General features: G+C 41.8%; 1 protein-coding gene across 1 annotated transcript in view; it reads right to left on the reverse strand.

The window, feature by feature from the left end:
• Positions 1 to 23,236, reverse strand: part of SCPEP1 (serine carboxypeptidase 1) — a 488,555-nt gene that overhangs the window by 87,025 nt on the left and 378,294 nt on the right. The window contains exon 8 of the mRNA XM_044069708.1: positions 6,935 to 7,063. Within this exon, the coding sequence (XP_043925643.1) occupies positions 6,935 to 7,063 (129 nt within the window). The remainder of the gene's footprint in view (positions 1 to 6,934; positions 7,064 to 23,236) is intronic.

The raw sequence follows: 23,236 nt of genomic DNA on the forward strand, positions 1-23,236 counted from the left end.
TGGCAAGGCAGTGAAACTACTGAAAGGAGCAAATTGTAAAAGTGTATCAACAGATCTGCTGTCGCCAAGTCCAAATCAGTAATGGTGGGTAGTGGACATTTAATGAAGTTTAAGCTTTAAGATAATGCTTGTCTGAAGCAGCATCCTTGATCTCAAAATATTCTACATGAGAAATGCAATATTGACACTGGGTCCCTTGATGAGCTTAGACTGCATACAAGACATTTTTGACTAGGATAAAGTTTTGAACACATTTTCTTGCTCCTCTAGCATGTGGCCCTATAAAAAGCCTTCAGGAGTAGTGGATGGTGTTCATGCTTCGATACCAAGCAAAGAAAGTGACTCCCAGATAACAGGGCCCATCTCACAGACAGATACTTGGTTTTGTAGGCAGTACCATAGTTACATACACACATACACGCACACACACATACACGCACACACGCACACACGCACGCACGCACACACGCACGCACACACGCACGCACGCACGCACACACACACAAGGAGGAAATCTGAAACATTCATTTTTTTGTATGAGAAAACAAGAAATCCCAGAACATACATTCATACTTGGTTCAACTCAAAACAGCAGCAAGACCTGAAGTAAAAATAGAAGGATTGGTTTACATACCAGTACATGAAAAATCAAATGGAAACCTGCTAGGAAAAGTTTGCAGAATCGATCTTAACACCTGTCAGCACCACTCCAGTACAAAAAGAAGAAAAGATCTGCAGGTTCAGGAAAATAAGCAAAAAGTAACAGATACTGCTGCCAGATATGGCTCACAAATCGCTTGAAATAGAATAGTTCCTTCAGGTCTTCCTTATGCTTCCTCCGAACATCTTGTCCATCTGTTCTGGGCTGTTTAAATCTAATGGGATATGGTTACAGCTGGCGTACAAAACAGCACAGTTCATGTACTGCTAAGGTAGAGGAGGGGGTGCAGGTCAACATATGTCATACAGACATGATGGGTCCTTGTAGTAAAGATTTACAGACTCTATACACTATTTACTCACAACTGTCCATTTATATAAATCCACACCATACACAAGAGGCACCTTAAGTAGGCAGATAAATTGTGCCAGCCCTATGAATGCCCAGTGCTGCACTCAGCTGGGGTGTGTGGAAAAAGACAGCCTCACACTTCTTCAGTCCTAGTCAGAAGTTGAGTAAGCCTGCCAAAAGATGTAAAAGTAAAACATTAAAAATGTTACAGTTACTGAACATATTAGTGATAAATTAAAGACATCCAGAAAACACAGGTGAAACTGTCAGTACAGGTTACTGACAAATCAATGAGGCAGCAGGGCAAGAGGCAGAAGCAATGTAAGCAGTAACACACTTCAAGGCAGGTGCCAAGTGAGAGAGCATCAGAAAGACTCATGAAAAACAAGTCTCTAAAATGCAGGTATTGGCTAGTTAGAGTTATGGACAACACCACATATCTTTGGGCTCAGAAAAAAATGGTGTTAGAACAGGTTGGAACAAGTTAATGACTGTGTACTGACACTCAAAGTACCAAATCCATACTTACTAATTAAAGTGGATGAGGAATGACAGACACATTGCATGATTAGTGATGTGACTGCAGCACCAAATTCATAAACAAGAAATTAGTGTTACTGCTGTGGCTATTCAGTAGGGCAGAGGGTCAGCATGGTCCATATTCTGATGCTTGTAATTTGCAGGTGAGTATATCCTAGACCTTGAAAGACAGAACCAACAGTCAGTGTTAGGAATGAGAATAAACGCATGGGATACAGTTCCTGCTCTTCTAAGATAGCATTCCGATTATCTTCTGGTGCTTGCTTACTAAATAACAAGATTTTGGTGGGGCGGGCTATATTCTGGAAAAGTGACAGAGCTGCATGCAGAGATGACAGAACAATGCCCTTCTCTGAGGCACTTCCTTTGAATAAACAGTTTCTATAAAGGAAACTTGATTCAAACCAAGTACAGATACCAAATCGCAGGTGCCATACATTCAAAGTAAAAGTGGACATACTTTTTGACAACTCTGCATCTTAACTGCAGTTTTTTGCTATTTATAGCTTTTTATTGTGTATTTAAATGCATATGATACTTTAATTTGTTGTTTTCTACTCTTCAAAAAAAAAAAAAAAAAAAACAGAGAACATTTTTGCTAGTAGAGCCTGCTGATCTGTAGAAGCCTCCAGCATACAAACCAGTTCTGAACCTCCAAAGGCAGATTCATTCTGACAAAATAGAAATAGATGGAATGCTTTCCAAGTTTGTGCTACATTCTACCTCAATTGATCAACTTTATGCAAAAGTTTAGAAAATTAAAACAAAATGTCCCACTGCTGGTGAAGTTAAACAGATGGTCTTGACAGTCATCTGTGTAATATAGGGACCAAATGGTATGGAGGTAACTTTAAGACATGGGTTGGTTAAGACAGTGGGAGGTCAAGAATATACTGAGAGAACTGAATCAATACACCATATAAATCAAGTAATACAATCATCCTCATCCTCCTCCTGCCCCACCCCATTTTCTACAAAGGGTAGGAGTGTCATATCAACTGTCACCGTCTGTCTCAATTCAATGCCACTTTCCTATCTTCAACACTGATGCCTGACTGTCACAGGTCTTCTCTCATACAATCCACCCACCTCTTTGCTGGACACCCTAATTTCCTCTTGCCTTTTTCCAGTCTGTCCCAAATCTTCTTCACCAGATTGTCTTCTCCTTTTCTGCACATGCCCGTACCACCATAATCTATTATCTTTGACCTTGTCTAAAACTGGATCTACTTCAGCTTCTGCTCTGATGTCCTCATTTCTTCGTCTGTACCACAGTGTGCATCTTACCACTCATTTCAGGCACTTCAGCTCCATGATCTCTACCTTCCTCCTACTCTGCCTATACTGCCCAAGATTTCTGTACTATCCGGTAGTACTGGTCACGCCACTGTTTCATACACCTTACATTCTGGCTTTTTGACATTCTTCTGTCATGCACTACCTTTGACACACTCTGCCAGTTGGCTGCAGTCCCTCTGATTCCAGCCTTGACCTCTTCATTCAGACTTCTGTTCTCCTCAACTACCCCTCCCAGATATCTGAAGCTGTTAACTTGATCCACTACTTCCCAAACAACAAAACCAAAGGAACGAGCCAGAATACACAAACCACGAATCACAAGGCCAGATAATCCAAAGATAAACTTTTATTAGAACTCCATTCTTTTAGCGCTTTGGTTCAAAAACCTTTTCAGAGTATGCCATCACTAAAAAAGCTGCCCTTAATATACTAGCATCAATTAAAAAATCATCACACAATTAAATAATCAATTAACAATTCAATTAAAAACCTTCCAACTACGTTCTACATTACGACCTTTAGGGACCAGCATATCAAATTTTAATGTAAAAATCAATTCTTTATATAACAGTCTAGATTTAATACCTGTATTATCAAATTGTCCACAACAAATTTGGTCTAAAACAGCTGCTTGAAGCACTTCTCCATTCATGTAATGGTGAGTCTTAACGTGTGCTGCAATGGGACTTTCTACTCTGGCTTTCCTTGTGTCCCTTAAATTTTCCTGTAATCTTGCTCTGAATGTCCTCTTGCTTTCCCCAATGTAAAATTTATTGCATGGATATTTCAAAGCATAAATTACTCCCTCTGATTCGCAACTATAGTACCTTGTACATTATATCTCTTTCCATTAATCCTACTAAAGCTTTTGAGCCAAGGCACTAAAGCACAGAGAGTGGAGTTCTAATAAAAGTTTATCTTTGGATTATCTGGCCTTGTGATTTGTTGTTCCACTGCTTTCCCTTCTATCTCAATTCTCGGCTTCTTCTTATTTCCCCATTTGCTGCCATTACAACTGTCTTACCTGTGATACCCATGCGCCATCAGTTTTGGATTCCATTTCTTTACCCATGCGCCATCAGTTTGGGATTCCATTTCTTTATCCTTTGCTGAAGTTCTTGCTCAGAGTCTGCCTGTAATGCCACATTGTCTGCATACAGCAACTTTGTTGACCTGTCCCTCTGACCTGTTTGCTAATGTAGTCCATCACCAGTATGAACAGCAGTGGGTTCAGAGGTGAACTGTGATGCACATCCACTCCCACTGGGAACTCCTCTGAGTCCAAACACTGTTCGTACTTCAGTTACTGGGTCTTTGTACATAGTATGCACTAATTCTACCAATGTTTCTGGGACTTTTGAACCATTGCAAGACTGCCCAAATCAGCTTTCTTGGGACCTTGTCATATTCTTTCTCAAAGTCCACCTCCCAAATGTAAACAGAATACAGGTGGGCAAAATCACAGTAAAAGGCAATTTTGCAGGGAGAAAGTCCCCATGCATCCCTCCATAATGTGGGGGACTGCACTGCCTACAATCATTCTACTTCCATATACCAACTCCAAGGTCATATCATCACAATGAAAGTGGAAATTCTACTTCCACGACTAATCAGCTCTTCCATGAAAAAGATAGCCAGTTGAGCACTTGTATTCTCACTAATGACCGTCTATCACTGCAGTTTTGCCCATAAGCAAAGTACCCACTGGTGATTTCATTTCTGGGGGTCCTGATCCTGAAGACAGCTTTAACTCCAGGAATATTGATCTATCAACTATGAGGAAAAAATATAACAAAATGTAACTATATGTCAAGCTCTCCCACTTCCAGCAGATTCAAATACTGATCTAAAATCATTTAAATTATTCAGGACTCCTATCATATTCCACAGATGATTTCATTGCATTACTATGGTCAGCAAGACTGAGTCATGTGAAGACAGAGTGGCTATCCTCAAATTTAAGTGATCATGAAAAACAGTACAAAGGCCTACACACCAATTTATTAGCAAATAACTAGCAAACAAATATGACTAAAAACAATAGCGTGGCAGTGAAAAAGTCTTCCTTTACCAAAACCTCATATTCCAAATAAAGTAACAGCACTCCGCATACATAATCTTGGTATCATGGCAGGTAAGGTCATTCATATCCTGTACTTCAGATGCTGAAAAAAACTTTAGCAAAGCTCTATGTGTGAATTGTGACACATCTGTGTCTGATCCTGGCTCAAGTTTCTAATGAAGAGGCAGTGTGGGAACCACAAAGTCAGGTGACCACATGTGATGTCACGTTGCAACCAGCACTGAAATTGTATTTAGATACTAGTGAGAGATGTGACAGACACTCAGCACTCTATTTCTGGAAACCTGATAACAAAAACACTCATCCACTTCATCTTGCCTTGCTTTAGTAAGTAACTTAACTAGGAAACAGTAATTCTTCAGTTAGTTAGGAAAATATAGTGAGATTAGCTAAAAGTATTGTTCTTCTGCACCTGTCAGAGTCTTTCCATCTGTGTTACTTTTTGCATTTCCTGTGAAATTAAACTCTGGTGTTTACTGTAAATAGATAATCAGTATTTTCATGTTTTCTATTTTATTTATTACTACATATATTTGTATCTTTCACAGTGGCTGGTCTCCTAGAAAATATTTTACCCTTTGACTGTAATTGCATTTATTTAGTGGCACTGTGGGTTCATGCTCCGGAACGTCTTGCCTATTGGTTAAGGCTACCATTTGTAGGGGTATTAACTTTACTAAGAGTAATTGGGTACCCTGGTAAGAGTCAAAGTAGGTGGCTAGTGACAGTGAATCTATAGTCTGGGTAGAGGTGGCATGGCAGGTAAATCTGTGCCAGCCTTTCCCAGGTGTGTGTGTGTGTGTGTGTGTGTGTGTGTGTGTGTGTGTGTGTGTGTGTGTGTGCGCGTGTGTGTGACAAAATCAAATCTTAGAGTGTGTGTCAGCTACTTGGAACAGGGACACAGAGCACTGATTTCTGCAGAGAGAAAGGTGAGGTCTTATTTGGGCATGGAGTGGAATTCCCCAGGACTGGACTGTGCTCCTTGTGTGCTCTTGAGAGAAATTGCTCTTGGTGCACAGAGCTGCATCTGAAAATACCGTATTTGTCTATTTTCTTTCTCACTGAACATTGCCCACCAATGTCAGTGGTGAGGATTGAGGCTCCTTGAGCACTGGCCTAGAGGAGGGAAGTCACAGAGTCTTCAATCAGTGACACTACCAACTTACTATGAAAATGGGATGAAGATGACCATCTTTATAGACTGCACATTACTGTAACTGTACTGAGTTACACTGCAATACTAAAAACAAACTCTGGTCTGACAAGTGCACTGCAATAAAGGGATGTCAGACTATTTAACCTTACACAAAGGTTTTCCAAGGTTAGAGCTAGTTAATTTAGAGAATGAGACCTTGCATGGAAGGTACAGGGGGCTTGCTTCTTACCAAAATAAAACTATTGATGACAGCCAATTTACTGAAATAAACTAGTCTAGGTTCAATTAAACGTAGCTGGATGAGATTACCTATAATCAACCTACATTTCTTTGAGCATGATGTGGTCTTATGTGCATTGCAATGTGCACCATCAGTTAATACAACATACATAATATGCACCAGTACATACTGTAATATAATGTGATCTGTACATCAGTGAATGTAATATTACATTATCTCTATGCTCATTGACCAAATTTAGTATCGTCTGTAACTATGTGACCCACAATGCCATGTGGTCCACAATATTACTAATGAAAAAGAAATCATAATAAAATGACAGTTTACTCCACCCAAAGCATTTTGGTGGTAGTAGAATGACTTCTGATTTGTTTGGGGCTAGTCTGAGCAGAATATGGATATGTCAAGCAGCTGATAGAAATACTACAATAAATACGTCCCTGAGAAGACTAATATGTAAAAGCAAGACACTCAGTAAAGCATTACAGCAGGTAATTCCATTTTAGCACTATTGTAAGTTGATTTATGAGTGGTCAGCTTCCAAGTGAAATAATTGACAAAACAGTCTAAATATTTAAAAAATGTTTTTATTAAAAGACTTACTGATTCCACAACGGTTTCTGCCTTTGACCAGAGCTCAGTTGCTAATCTGAAATCACCTTTCTCTACAGCATCCTGGACATCCTTTGCTGCAGCAGTCACCTCTTCTAAGCCTTCATCATCCAACAGTGACTGATGCACAAAAAAAAATCAAAAGAAAACATTCAGCTGACTGGTGTGAACCATGCCAAATCAACCCAACACTAACTACTATATCAACTTAAATTTGCTGTAATTTGTTGCACTGTTTTATCACAAAAAACTTTACAAAACAGACAACAGTCAAACAAGCAAATGAAAAAGTAACTACTCTGAAATCCTAATGAAAGTGAAAAGTACATATCTCCAGGTTTGTTAGTTTCCATGACAAACTGATAAAGTAAACATTCAATGTATTTTTTAATTTATTGTGTCATTAGAAATAGTAAGTGAATAATTTTCGTGAATCCAAACAAATAAAACTGCACAAATTATACAAGTTAATAAACATTAGAAATACAATGTTTTCTCAGAAGCTTTTTTAATAAATATTAATATTTATTTTTGCATGAAAATTTGAAGACAATTCTGAAACTTGTAGACTTACAAGACCTGTTTTTTTTAAACACATGGATGATCCAGAAGGAGAAAGAGCTAGCATGTGTATCATTAACAGCATAGAACCTAAACAAATTATTAATACAAGCAAGTTGACTTATAAAAGTGAATCATAATTAGATACATAATCTGGTTACCTAATAAATGAAGTTCTTCATAAGATCACTGCTGCAGATAATCCTTAGAGATGGGGCGTATCCTGACAAGGATATTGTACATCCAGGTAGTCTTCAAATCTCAGGCTCCTTTGTCGCACGCTATACATCCACCCTTAGCATAAGCATGCAAAGGTACTAGAACAACTCTCTCTTCTAATCCAGTAACCTTAATGACAGCAGAACTATTGATAGGTATGTCAGAAAGGTATACAGCTATGCTACCTTGGCTTTTAGAGGTACTGATTAGCAAAACCTACATATCTACATTCCTTTTACTAATTTTGAGAAATATGGGACTGACTCTGGCAAATTACCCTAACTCTGACTTGAAATCTATATGGACATGTTTAATCAGTCTATCAAATGTGACTATGATGCTGTGGGGATGCTGTCTATAGAGCAGCTACAGCTGGTATGATTATGAGAAGACATGCTTGGATAGAATTTAAAATCCTTCCCTGAGGATGTTAAATAGGGAAGACCTGCACCCCTGAAGCCTCAGGTGGGGTCTACCACTGCTAGTGCTGGTGCAAAACCCTCTGGGGCTGTGGTGAGACCAAAGGAAGGAACTCGAAGGCTGGAAGTGACTGGCTCCCAGCGGAAAGCCTCCTGGAAGCCTGAGCCTGTCCATTAGGATGTGGTAGTCTGCGCTTGAGATCTCCATCGAGCACATCCAGTGGCATTTCTCAGAGAGAGAATAGATTGATTAGTGACCATTCGAATTTTTCTTTGGGGACTGCCAGATTCAGGAGAGAGGGTCTAGATTGAGGGTGGAGTTCCCCTTTTGGCACTAAAAGAAAAAAAGTAGAACCCGATCCGAACTGGTCTGATGAACGGGGGGGATGGGGGATTTCAGCTCTTTCTCTATTCTGCTAAAGCTGCCCTCTAAGCGCGGCCTGGTACGCCTGGGAGGTGAAGCATCTTTGGAAGGTGAAGGAATCTTTGAAAATATCCCTGATATGATTTGGAGAACCCAGCGTCCGGGACCCCATGGACTCCAGGCTCAGTTATTAAATGCCCCTTGACAAGGGCTTGTTATTTGGTAATGCTTTAACTGAAGTTTTCAAAAACCCTGAAGAAAGAGGAAAACTCATTCAACATGTTAAACAGTTTTTCTTATCTACGGTGCCTACATTTCAAAAGGAACTATCCATCTAATACAAGTTCCTTTTTTTGTAAATGTGCCAAATATGGTCAGCAGAAGTCTGGTAAACAACAGCTCAAAAGAAAGTGGCAAGGTGAATCCAAAAGAAAACCTAATGAAAATTACAGGGAACCTCTGTCTCCCTGCATGACAAACTAATCACAGACTCTTGGGTTCTAAATATTACACAATATAACTGCTATAATGGGCATCCCTTAGTCCCACAAAAGACTGGCTTCATCTTATGCCTCCAATAATTTCAGACTTACTACTTTACTCAAGACTTTTCCTTGTCCCCGAGAGAGAGAATGTGTGGAGGTCCATTCTAGAGCTATCCAATCTAAACACTTTTGTACTTTCCAAAATTCATAATGCTGACACTTCAGACTTTCTTCTGTATTCTTTCCCCTCAAGTCTTCCAGTCACTCTAGACCTACAAGATTCTTACTTGCATATTCCCACTTACAAATAAAACAGATCTTTAAGATTTGTTTGCATTAGAAATGCACAATGTGTTTCTTTGCCTTTTGTATCACTCAAAGAATCTTCAACAAATGCTTTGATTCAGTGAAAGCCTATTGCAAGCTTCAAGGCACGAACATCTTTCCTCATCATCATAACCTTAGTGAGTCCCAATACTCCCAACAACTTTGCAGTTCCCAAGGAATATTTTTACTAACCTGGGTTTCATTTTGAAATCATACAAAAAGTTATTCTTTATTCCATTATCACAGACGTCTTTTCTTGGAAGTCTTCTAGACACCCAGCTGATAACTGTTTCTTCCCCAAGAAAAGAAGAAAATTTATTAACACCACTTCCACAATATTATCCAGAAAAGAATATCTACTGTAAAAGGATTTCTAAGTCTTCTAGGCTTCAAGACCTATTTTATCCTTATAATTCCTCAGGCCAGGATCTGCATCAAAAAGAAAGCTTTTTTTTTTTTTTTCAAATCCATTATGGCACTCTCTCACCCCCTCTTTCTCAATTTAAGGTTTTTAAATGTGAAGAACTCCTTTGGTGGACCAAACAAGTCCTAACACTAACACCGCACTCCTAACTCCTCTTAATTGTGGCCACAGAGGTTTCAGACTTTGGAGTGCTGTTACTCAAGATGTCAATGTGCTAGGAATTTGGAAACTAAGCACAGACACAAACACTTCAACCTAAAAGAAATTATGGCTCATATAAATGTCCTGAAAGCTATAAATCAACTTTGGTCTCCTGGCATTCTAAGTGGTTACAGGTAACACTACTGTAATATATAGTATGTAAAAGAAGAGAACAAGATCATACCCTCTCTGCAGGGTGGCCCTAATTTCTCAGTACATAGCAAATCATTACAACTTACACTCCTTTCAGAGCAGAATACAGCAGCAGCCACCTTGAGAAGATTCAGGATAGAGCCTTAAAAGTGGATGATGTACTGGGGAGGTCTTCTTGCAAATTCCCTGCCAGTGTGGAATCCCTCAAATACATCTGTCTGCCTCCAGTTTAAACAGACAACTGGGATAATTCAATTCTGCTCTAGAACACCTTGTAACCAAGCCTAGAAGACAGCTGACTTTTCAATACTATGGTTAAAGATCTTTCTTTATATGCCTTGCTCATTTTTCTCTCATTTCCAAAGTCCTTCAAAAGATCAGGAAGGACTTAAATTATTGCGACTCTCCTTTGGCTCAGACGACACTGGCTCTATCTTCTCATGCAGCTGGCTAAGAGCAAGTATCAAACACTCCCTCAAAAAGCAGGAGAGGGGATCTTGGATTCATCCAAAATCCAAAATCTGAATTTGACTGTGTGGATGACAGGTTTTGGATTCCTTTTAGATGCCTTTTTTTCTAAGGACATGCAACAAATATTGAAGGAGGCAAGAAAAACCTGCTACTAGGAAAGCCTATTTATCCAAATGGAAAATATTTTCTCTTTGGTGCTAAAACAGAGGACAGGATCTATCTCATACATGGGCTTCCCTGGTTCCCAATACCTGTGGAACGTTCTCATTTCTGCTGGGTATACATTTCCATAAGGATAAACCTTATAGCTATATCAGACTGTTTGTCATTTGATCTCACCCCCTTTATCTTCCTTATGTTAAAGTAAGTAATTCTTAGAGACGGCTTTTGCATATTAGACCACCAAGAAAGGAGGAAACTCCAACTTGGAATTTGAACTTTGTTTTGGAGAAGTCTTTGAAACGTCATCAAACTCTTCTTTAAAATGTCTAACTTGCAAGACGCTCTTGTTGATAACATTAAGGTCTGCTCAATGATCTGTGAACTACATGCTCTTATGCCTATTCAACCTTTCTTGTTGTTTTCATAAGGACATGGGAAGTCTTAGAACCAAGCATTTCTTTATGTCCAAAGTAGTCTAAGAGTTTACTCAGAATCAAATAATGCCTAATGCACAAAATAGGGGAAAGAGAATTCTGCACAGCATGGATACACACAGACAGCTGATATATTATATGGGCAAAACTAAATAGTTAATCTAATCAACTTTTTTTATCTTATGACTGTAAGAAAAAGAGACAGCAAGATTATAAACTAATTATTTCCAGAAAGCTTTCCCTTTCCATTCAGCTCTGTTACTCTAAACCACGGCAAAACATTCTCTTAAAAATGGCAAGGTGCATTCTAATAGGACAGTTGCCAAATCTGGGGCCTTCTGGAAGGATGTGGCCTCCAGATCCATTTTGTAAGCAGATACTTTGTTCTCAATTCATTCAAACACTGCAAGCTGGATGTTGTCTCCAGAATCACAGCTAGCTTCTCTAGTGATGTTCTTCCCAGCATTAAAGATAATTCAGCACAGAAAGGAAAAGGTGGCTGAAGCATACGAGTGCTTGCCCAAGTGGACCAAGGCTTAAGAATCCCTAATGGGTGGATGGACCAAAGAACACCCCTTTAGAGATATGCCCTTTTTGGTGGCAGCCACTATCACAATGCTGTCCTCAGTGGGCCATAAGGGTGCTGAATGTAGGTGAGCCGACAACTAATGTAGATCCACAGGCACAGAGGAATGATGGCTGGAATCAGTACTCCTTCAGGGATGGAGTGCCATAAGTGGCCAACCTGTTGGTGCAATTGAGCTTTGGTGCAGAGGTGGCAGGGATGATGAGACCACAGAATGTAGCTTGGACCATCAAGCAGCAGATAGATCTGAAGAATGGATCTGAAAGGGGAAAGATCAAACTCAAGGAGGACAGAGGGAATTGTCCCTGAGAAAACTCCACAGGAGTGACAGGGCAGAAGGGAGAATGCAGAACACAGACTGCCCAAGGAAGAAGAAGGGTCCTTTGCAAAAAAAGGGACTGGGGTATACTCATGGTATGGCTGTCAGAAGAATCAGATACCAACAGCATTGGAGATCAGAGCTGGACTGGCACCAACAGACTCTTCAAACCAAATTTTGCCTACCTTTCATTAAGGGCACAAGCACGGAAGGCTGTGGACGCTTGACATTCAGTATCTAAATGGGCAATGTCCAGGCAATATTTCACAATCCATGTTTCAGGAAAATATACTAAAATTAAGTTTACAGACCAAAGTTAAAGGTGAAAAAGCCAAAGCAAAAGATGCTACAGACTAGATAAAAACTACAACTATCCCCAAAACACTTCTAAATACTAAACCTATTCTAAATCTGATATTAGCTATCAAAAATTCCCCGATATCTCTCTCTCTGTTGTATCCATTCACTGTTTCTCTATGCCAAGACTTAAGGCAGTAAGCTTCAGTCTCCTATTTTAGGTGTAAGAAAGCTCTGAGGTTTTGCCTCTCCATATGCCCCTCTTACACTGGCATGTCCACTCCTGCTAATAATGAGTGTACAGAGCATGAGGAAGGTGCCCAAGCTCTGTAGACTGGTCAGACATACAGTATCTTAAGCAGGATCCATCAGTAAGGATTACTGCAAGAGTTATCTATTCAAAAATCTACAGTTAAGCCATGTTAAATAACTGTAGTTCTCTTGATAAAGAATACAGCAAAGATGTGCATGGCATAGGATATTATTAACCATTCTATTTTAAAAATGTATGTCTAATTTATTTAAAATAAACTGTCCACATCTAAGAAAATAACTAAGTTATATCCAAACATGGATCACAATTTTGATTCTCTTGATAATCACTGTAATGCCGCAGGTATAACAATTAAGCTCTGAATTTGGGAAGACAACTTTTCATAACTTTCCGATTTAAGAAAGGTGCTTGACAAGGTTTGTTAAGCAACTCACATTGCTGTTAAGCTTTACTGTCATACAACAAAAAAAGGAAACCAGTGATAGCTACAACAAAACAGCATCAAGAACCTAAAATAGCTTTAAAATCTGTTACACAGTCACAGACAGAAAAAGTACAGTTGTGTAAGAATATACCATTAGAGTAGATTTCCTATTGATCACTGATACAGTATTCTAAATACATGGGTGATTAACAAAGCTTAACGGAGTAAAATGGTGGGTGGTTGAGAAGTGTGAGAAATGTCTAAGAGGCCATAAATGACTGATCTGTCAAAGGCAGTACTGGATTTGGAAAAAAGACATCTAATTTGCAGTGCTTTGTGAATGTGTGTACAGACGACCAGGTAGCTGCGTCCAGGATTCTTCTGGTAGCAACCTCCTTGCAGAAAGCTCCAGAAGTAACTGCTCTAGCAGAATGGGACTTTAGGAAATATGGCAAGGATTTGCCACAGTATGTGAAGGAAAAAGAAATGGACTTTGAACTCTACCTATCAGTTTTGGATACTGGCTGACAAGCTTACAGTCCAAGAAAGAAACAAATTGTTGGTTTGATTAGTGAACAGACAGTCTTGTTCATGTAAAATCTGAGGACTCTGTATTCATCTAGGAAATGCATAATTTTCTCCCCTGTTTTGAGGGTTGGGAAAGAGGGTGGGCAGGTTGAAGGCCTGATAGAGGGACATCTTGTTTACCACTTTAGGTAAAAAAAAAGAGGGACTGACTCTTGGAGACACTTGTCCTTACAGAAGATAAGAAGGGCGGAGTAGTAGCCTTGTGTGCCTGAATCACTGAGACCCATCTAGCTACCAACAAAATAGTTTTCTAGGTACAGAATTTTAGAGAGGAGAAAGCAGCTGGCTCCAAGGAAGGCCGAGAGTTTTTTAAATACTTAGTCGAGATCCCAAAGGGGAGGCACCGATTTTCTCAGAGGGTTTAAGTGCAGGACCCCTTTTAAGAAATGTTTGGCCTCAAGCTTTGACATAACAGGAGAATTAAGAAGACAGGTTGAGACAGATATGCCAAATCGCCTTTTATAAGCTCACACAAATAGAAAACAAGAAGAATCTCACATTTTATGGGATCCATATTTTTTGCTTGATGCCAAACTGCACCACGTGCTGGTGTAGTTTTGTCTAGAGGAATGGTGTCGGAAGTTTCCAAGACACCAGTTTCAGAAGGAAATTCAATAACCGACTCAGCAGGGGCCTCCGGGGCCGAGGTTGTCGGTTGAGCGGTTTCGGGGGTCGGAAGTACCAAGGACTCGGTTTCAGCCGAGCCCGAGACACTCGCGCTAGGCCTGGCCGTGGTTTCAGCCGAAACCGCAGCCCGCGTGTGTCAGTCCTTGTCCTTCCGTTTCTTTGTTAAAGGTGAAGTCGGAGTCTCTGACGGCATATTGTATGAAAAACTAGCCCCAAAAAATTCCTCTGCAAACTCCGCCCGACGTCTAAGAGTGCGTCGGTTGAAGGAAGCACAGGCTGAACAGGCCGAGACGTCGTGGTCTGGGCCTAGGCAGGGGAGGCAGTAAGAGTGGAAATCCTTATGAGGTATTTGTTTCCCACAAGTTAAGCAATTATTAACTTTATCTGACATCGGCTGAGGCAAGAAAGAGTCCCCAACGGGGTACTTAGCTTTTGAAATCTTCGGTAGCTGAATTACAGGAGCTGGCCGACCGGCACTTGCGAACTGCTTCTGCTTCGGGCACCACGCGGCAAGAAAGACTAAGGAAGATGGCGTCGGCTGACGCTTTTATACCCCAGGCGCTCTGACGTCGGGGAAAGGGCGACATCTGCCGACGCCGGACCCAGACTTTGGAATCCGGCCGACCGAAGGGCTGCCTGAGGCAGGACAACCCATATGTGATGACTGCAGATGCATCTTTGAAGGACATCTGGTGTCTGAAAGGGATCAGAATCCTAACACAGTATTAGATTGAGTGATCACTGGCTAGGGTGAAGCAATGAGCCCTTCTGCTGTGTGGGGCAGCTTGCGGTGATTGCCCCTGGCTAAAAGATAAAAGGGGAACCAATGCAACCTTGGCCAAAAGGAAGTCACCAGTAGAATTCTCATCTTTTCTTTCTGGATTTTTAATACAGACTTTTGTAGCAGAGGAACAGGAGGAAGGCATAATGAAACCTTCCTGTCCACTGGAATGACAAGGTATCCATCCGCCAAAGCCAGGGACAAGGAGTCCTTGTGCAGAAGAGATGGAATTAAATCTACCTGTGGTGTTCCCTACTTGCAGATTATGTCTTCGAAGACATGTTTACTGAGCATCCATTCATGGTGGTCTTTGATGGACCATTTGAAGGAGTCTGTCAGTACATTGTCCTGGGAAAGAAAAAGCACTGCTTGAAGGGAAATGTTCATCTTGATAGCCACATCCTAAGCAATCTGAGCCAACCTGCACAATTGGTAGGACCTTGTCCCTCACTGCCTGTGAATACTTTTAAGAGGTCCTGGTTTTCAGAGATGGGCAGGACTTGTAGGGCCAAAATGAAAGCCCTCATCTCTTTCAGGTTGATATGTTCTGCCTCAAGATAGGTTGCCAACTACCCTGGACCTCGCAAGTCCCCATCCATGCCCTCCAAGCCTTATCGGAGGAGTCTGCACGCTGAAGGACAGGCCTGGCTTGAGGTTCAACTGTGCCACCCACCAAAGGATCTCCCTCTTGAGACAAGGTAAGAGAGAGAAAGATCTGTGTGTCCAGGAGGTGAAAGTGTTTGGACCTTACATTTTTCAGGAACCACTGCATTTTCCTCATGTATAGCCTGACAAGTGGAAGCACAGGAATGACTGCAGCCATGTAACCTAGTACTCTGAAAAGTCTCCATTGCCAAGCAAGCCGGAAGAGGCAAGCGGGATATGAAGTATGCTGTGAGGCTCTACACCTTCTCCTGGGTCAGCAAATCCTGCATGTTCTTTGTGTCTCAATTGAAACCCAGGAAAACTAGGTCCTGAGTGGACTGAAGGGGAGACTATTTGACAAAGACTGTGAACCCCAGTTGCAGGAGGAAGTTGAGATAAACTTGAGCTGCAGGAGTACGGTTTGTGGAAATGAAGCCTGGATAAGCAAATTGTCTAGGCGGGGAAATATTTGTATTCCCAGAATCCTGCAAAATGGTATAAGTGGAGAGAGGTACTTTGTGAAAACTCTGAGGAGCACAGAAAGCCTGAAGGGCTAAGCAGAAAACTGTAAATGAGATGAGCTGGTAGAGAATCACAAGAATTTCCTGCAAGATGTGTGTATGGGAATATGCAGGTGTGTGTCCAAGTCCCAAGATACTAGAAAAGCCTTAGGAAAGAAAGAGAAGGGTCTGAAGAGACAGCATTTTGAAAGTGGATACCTTGAGGAAGGTGTAAAGCTGGGTCTCCACTGTCCTTTTTTTGGCACCAGGAACAACCTGCAGCAAAATTATCTTCCTACAAAATGAGGAGAGGCTATATACTGCTTTGGGAAAGTTATGTCCAGTAGGTTGGGAGGGAGAAGATGCAACTGGTTGTGTGGAGTAGGTAGAATGCCTTTGAATGGTAGGAGCTCCTTCCAGGACATTCTGTAACCTTGTTTGGTGATGGTGAGTATCAATTTGTCTATGGTGATTTTCCAGTTTGTAAATGAAAGACAGTCTTTTGTAGGGAGTAAGAGGGGATTGAGGAGACAGTCACACAGACTTATTTGAGAAGGGAGGCCTCACAGATCTGAGGTCACTTGCAGTTTTTTTACTGAAATCTATTTCTGGGTGGCTTCTTGCATTTCTGAGAAGGGTTTTGCTCTCTTCTGAAAAAAAACAATTGGACTTGGTAGGGTAATTTCTCTGGACACAGATGCAAGTAAAATTTGCCTGTGGTGCTTGAAAGTCTTCCCTCATTCATCTTGAATAGACTATCTGCATGGGGTCCAAACAGTAGGTCTCTATCAATAGGGGAATCTAGGATCTTTGCCTTGAAATATTTGGACAGAGGCTGATTATGTAACCAGGTGCAACTCCTCATAACTGAGCCATAAGCAGCTGCTCTGGAAGAGGCTTCAACAGCATCCTAGCTGCATTTTATGCTACGTCTAGCCACCTGAGTGTCTTGAGTTACCAAAGAAAATCAGCAGTTTGGAGTCTAATCCTACCATGTCAACAGCCTTATTCAGGTTGCCAAAGATAGATGCTAGATATGTGGTCATCTGGGTCTGGTAACGATGGCCCTGAAGTCCAAGGTAGAGGAAGTAGAGCTTTCCCCACCTGTCCATGGCCTGATGGGCCTTGTCTGATGGTAAAGCACTGGCATTTATCAGTAACTTAAATGGCTCATCTGAGGCTAAGGAAACAAGAATGATCAGCTATGGGATTCTTGAACAAAGACGTAAGCTCATCTGGAACCTTGTAGAAAGCCTCAGCCTCTTGGTGGCTGTAGGCTGAGACTCTTGACCAGAGGATGCAGATGTGAAAGCATAAAGAAAGGCCTCCAGGTCTTGAGGGACAGGAGAAGGAGTTGGTGTGCCCACTTCTAAAAGGCTGTAGTAGTTTTTTTGGACTTCAGTGATTTTCTATGACTCCCACTCAGAATGTTTCATCATATTTACAAAGGTTCCTCTAAAAGATGCCTCTTCCAATGGGGAATCAGGGGAGAGTGAGTCCTTATCATCTCAGAGTACCTGTCCAGGTGAGCGAATTTGAGGGGGGTACGCAAAGGAATGATCATCTGAATCTAAGGCCTCCTCCTCAGTGAAAGTCTCCATAGTAACCTTCTATGGAGTGAGTGAAAAGGAGGGGGTTTAGGGGCCATAATGTCCTTGAAAAGTCTCTAAGAAAAGTCCACCCAGGAGGGACATACTTTTCAGAGAGGCTTAGGCCACTGATATACTTCAAATCCGTGAACCTGGGATATCTTCCTACTAAAATCTGAGGGATACCTTTCAAACCTTCGGAGATAACAATTCCCCCTTCTCTGTAGAAGTAGCAATCACTTCAGATGTGTGGTCCTAGAATACCATAACTGCCTCCAATGGGGTTGTGGAAGAGGGTGCCCAAGGAAGAGTTGGACGTACAATGAGTTCTGCAACATCAGCAGGTCTAATAGAATCTGACTGGGCAGACTGAACATCAGGCCTTGGCATCTTAAGGTTTTTTATTCTGAGTGAGTGGTACATCAGCAGTGGAGGGGTTCACCATCTTACACTAGGCCAACCACTTCAGATGTCAAATGGGATCGTAATGTCTTGGGCAAGAATGACTGGCAGATGGAACAAGATTTTTTGTCATGTTCTGTGCCCAAGCAGAAAGTCACTGGAAATGGATGGCATCGGTCTACAGCATTCATAGCCTCCTCTCATAGCTAACATCTAACAAAATAAAGTACAATATAAGAAAGGAGGGCTCCCCAGTGGGGCACTTATCCAAATCTGAGAAGGTTTACCGTATAAACGACCATGTGATGATCAGATCAATAGGTACAAGACCTGCATTCGGGCTGACAGCGAGATAGTCTGTGGATAGACTGCAACAGTGAATTCAGTCAGGACATCAATAGTGTGGCAGAAAGATGTGCCCAACTGCTTTTAAAGTTGTTCTTCCATCAGCAGGTCACTTAGTTTTTGCTTGTTGCCTGTATAGCAGTGCTAAGTATAGTAATGCAAATCTGCATTCTGACACTTATTTTTTCTGTGGAGAAGATGAAGGACATTACATTACAGAAAATTATGATCAGGTCCTCCAGTCATAATTATTTATGTATTCACAACATAGGTGTCAAGACCCGCCTCTTAAGCTTTGCTTCAATCTACTCTCAAAGGGTGTTTCTTGACATCCATATCTCAAACACAAGTCAGTTATGATTGGAAACCCAATTACAACCCTCTGTGCAATTTCCTTACAGCAACAAATGTTTACATTATGCAGTTGAGCTAAACTAGCTCATAATTTTCTTATTTAATACACAAGTACAAACCAGCCTTTTTTGTTCTCATCTGGCCATAAAAGTACAGTTGTGTACGCTTACCATAAATGTAGATGTTCGAGTGTGTTCACTGTTGCAGTCATGACTGTAGGGTTCTTCCTGCCAGCAGCAGCCCTCGATCGGCCAGAATCCCAAAGTCTGGATTGGGCGTCAGCTGAGGTCGCTTTTATCCTGACGTCAATGCGCCAGGAAGTATAAAGACCTCAGCCGACGCCATTTCCCCAGTTTTTCTTGCCCCAGATGTCAGGTGCCCAAAACCTCAGCAGCCAAAATACCTCATAACAGACAATACTCAAAGAAAAAACAAAAGAGGGGGCAGGAGGGAGGGTAACTCAGTCTGCAACAGTGAACACACTCGAACATCTACATTTATGGTAAGAGTACACAACTGTACTATGTCCTTCGTGGTTGACTGTTGCAGTCATGACTGTAGGGTTGAGTCCCAAAGCTAAGAAAGGGTGGCTGGAGGAGAAACAGAAGGAGCGGCCACAAAACTTTGCAAAACCGCAGAAGCAAAACCGGCCCTAGATTTAGAATAGAGAGGGACGTTGTAATGCTTAGAAAAAGTATGCACAGAACTCCAAGTAGCAGCCTCTAAAATATCCTTGGTAGGAACCCCACAAAAAAAGGCTGCTGAAGTAGTAGTAGCCCAGGTAGAATGAGTCCTAATATTAACAGGAACTGGATTGCCATGAAAAGAGAAAGAACTTGATGCAGTGGGCAAAACACTTAGAAATAGTTTGCTTAGTGATTGCTTTCCCTAGAACAGTAGGAGCATAAGCAACAAACAATTAGTCAGATTTCCTGAATATCTTGGTCCTGTCCAGGTAAAAACTAAGCTGCCTGTGCACGTCCAAAGAGTGCAAAAGACTTTCTTCCTCACTTTGAGGATTAGGATAAAAAGTAGGTAATGAATAGTCCGATTCAAGGCCACTGCCGAAACCACCTTGGGCATAAAGGTGGGATTAATCCTTAGGGAAACCTTGTCCTGATGAAAAATAATGAAGGGTTCCACAGCCATGAGTGCTTGCAATTCCAAAATTCTTCTAGCAGAGGTTATAGCTAAAAGAAAAGCAGTTTTCCAAGACAAACATTTTAAATCCATGGAAGCTGCAGGTTCAAAAGGAGACAAGGTTAATTTTTCCAAAACATAGTTAAGATCCCAAGTGGGAACAGGTGCTCTTATAGGGGGCCGAACATTCTTAGCCCCTCTAAGAAATTGTTTAAGTAATGGATGAGAAAAAAAATCTGAGGATCCGTATTGTAATGTGCAGAAATAGCAGAAGCATGAAGCTTGATAGATGAAAAAGATAGGCCCGTATGTAACAACTCTGCCAGATACTTTAAAATCAGAGGAATGTTCGGAACAGCAGAATCACCACCTTGGATCGGATTCCAGGAGCAAAGTCTTTTCCATTTACCTGCATAAGATTTCCTAGTGCTGGGCCGTCTAGCTTCAAGGATTACATCCATTATCTGTTTGGAAAGAGTAGAGGTGTTTACAGACCCTGGATCTGCCAGGCAGCTAGATTCAGAGTTTTGACATGACTGTGCAGGATCCAGCCATCCTGTTGAGACAGTAGATGAGGGATTTGAGGCAGAATCCAGGGAGGCTCCTGAACTAGGTTCATCAGAGTGGAATACCAGAATTGTCGAGGCCAATTGGGAGCCAGTAAAATCATTTGCGGTCTGTCCTGTTTTATCTTCAGAAGTACCCGAGGTAGAAGAGGAAAAGGAGGAAAAGCATATACTGAGAGGTGTTTCCAACTGAATGAGGGGGCATCCACTTGCCATGCTAGTTTGTGGTAGGTCCTGGTGCAGAATGTTGGAAGTTGACAATTCTGAGGGGATGCAAAAAGATCTATGTCCGGACATCCTCATGCCTGTACTATCATCCTGAATATCCGAACATCCAACATCCATTTGTGTGGATTCGAAAGTGTCCTGCTCAATGTGTCTGCCAGAGTGTTGTCTTTTCAGGAACTGTGCCTGTAAGTGGACTCTGCAGGTCAGTGCAGTGTACGACAGAGCCATGGCTAACCTGCACAGGGGGTAAGAGTGAGAGCCTCCCTGCTTGTTTATGTACCACATCACTGTAGTGTTGTCTGTCTTTATCAATAATTGCCCTGGAAGAAGAAAGTCCCTGAAGGCTATCAGAGCATTTTGTACAGTGAGCATCTCCTTCAAATTTATGTGCAGGTGAATTTGCTCCTTTGTCCAAACACCCTGAAGACATCTCCCGTGCATGTGGGCTCCCCAGGCATAATCTGAAGCATCCGTTGTCAGAACTTGGTTGGTTGGTGGAGGACAAAAAGGCCTCCCCTTGTTCCGGAGACAGGCTTCGGCCCACCAAAGAAACTCTTGCTGTAGACAAGGCAAAATCGTGATCACTGTTTTCAAACTGTGGTAATGCTGAGACCACACACTCTTGAGGTACCACTGTAGTTTCCTCATATGCAGTCTTGCATATGGTATTAGGCGAATGCAGGAAGCCATGTAACCTAAAGCCTGCAGAACCTTTCTTGCAGTCAGCTGTTTCACTGAAGCCAGGTGTTGGAAAGAAGAAGCCAGTTGCGCTTTTTTGTCTGGTGTCAAGGAAGCCATCTGGGTTGTAGTATTCAGAAGAGCACCCAGGAAAGTAATCTGTTGTGCGGGCACCAGATTTGACTTCTTTAGATTCACTGTGAATCCAAGGTACTGTAGAAGATGCTGCACAAAAGCTAGATGCTGAAGTAGAGTGTCTTTGTCGTCCGCTTGAATAAGACAGTCATCCAGATAAGGGTATATTTGAATCCCCTTCTGTCGGCAAAATGCCATTACTGGTGCCAGGCACTTTGTAAAGACCCTGGGAGCAGTAGATAAGCCAAAGGGCAGCACAGAGAGCTGGTAATGCTTCGAGCCCGCTTTGAATCTTCGATACCTTCTGCACTCTCGCCTTATAGGAATATGCAGGTAAGCTTCCTTTAAGTCCAGAGTCACCATCCAAGCGTTCTTGCCCAACATAGGCAGCAGCTGCTGCAGACAGAGCATCTTGAATTTTGGTACATCTAGGAAGGTGTTTAGTACAGAAAGATCCAGGATTGGTCTCCACGAATGTTCCTTCCTGGGAACCAGGAAAAGTCTTGAATAAAAACCTTGCCCTACTTCTAAATTTGGTACCAATTCTATAGCCCTCATAGCTAACAGGGACTGAACCTGCAGTTGTGCCTCTGCCCATTGATGATTCGGCAGATCTGGCCACCCGTTCAGTCTTGGCAAGGTGTGGAAATGAAATCTGTAACCTCTTGAGACTATGTCCAGAACGCATTTGTCCCAGGTTATGCGGCCCCAATTTTGATAAAAAAAGAGAAATCTTTCCTCCCAAAGGTGCTTCCTGGAGAGGAGCCCCTGGAAACAGAAAGGAGAGTCATAAAGACTGTTTCTGGTAGGGTTGAGACTTATCTTTACCACCTTTGGGAGAGGGGTTCAGGCCACTGCCTATTCCTAAAAAGGGTTTGTGCCTGTCCCCTACCTCTGGAACACCTGAATCTGCTTCTATGAGGCCTGTCCGAGCTCGGAAAGGACCAAGGTTTAGCTGGCCAGTGCCTGCTAAATCTAGGAGGTTGCACCTGTAGAAAATCCTTAACCATCTGCATAGATTTGGCTTTGTCCTCCGTTTTCTTTAATACCTCTTCAGCTTTGGCCCCAAACAAAACATCGTGCTGCAAACGGGCATCCAAAAGTTTGGCTTTAACCTGATCCGGTAAGCTTTGTTCCTTTAATCAAGCATGTCTTCTAATAACTGCGCCAGCTATCGCAGCCCTACAAGAAGCTTCCAAAGAATCAAAACCGCAATGCAGGGTATGTTTACCCACTTGTTCAATAGCATGCAATAAATCCTGTAACTCCTTGTCATCCGCACCAATAGAAACAGCTGACATCTTTTGTTTAAATACAGACAAAAGGTATTGCTGATACTTTAGCATATGAAATTGACGGTTCAAAGCTCTAATAGACAATGTAGCAGAAGTATAAACTTTTTTACCCCATCTTTCCAAAGCCCTGGACTCTCGGTCAGAGGGAATAGGATGTTTAGCAGAGGCCGCCTTAACACCCTTAGGGCCCTGAGAAATTGTTTCCAGATCAGGTGAAAGATTCTTTTTTCAGGTGAAAGATTCTTAAAAAGAAACTTGTGAGAACCTGGAACCCTATAATACCTATCTGGTTTGACCGGA

The sequence above is a fragment of the Protopterus annectens genome, chromosome 4.part0 (genome assembly GCF_019279795.1).
Source record: "Protopterus annectens isolate FY-2018-M chromosome 4.part0, PAN1.0, whole genome shotgun sequence".
NCBI lineage: Eukaryota > Metazoa > Chordata > Ceratodontiformes > Protopteridae > Protopterus > Protopterus annectens.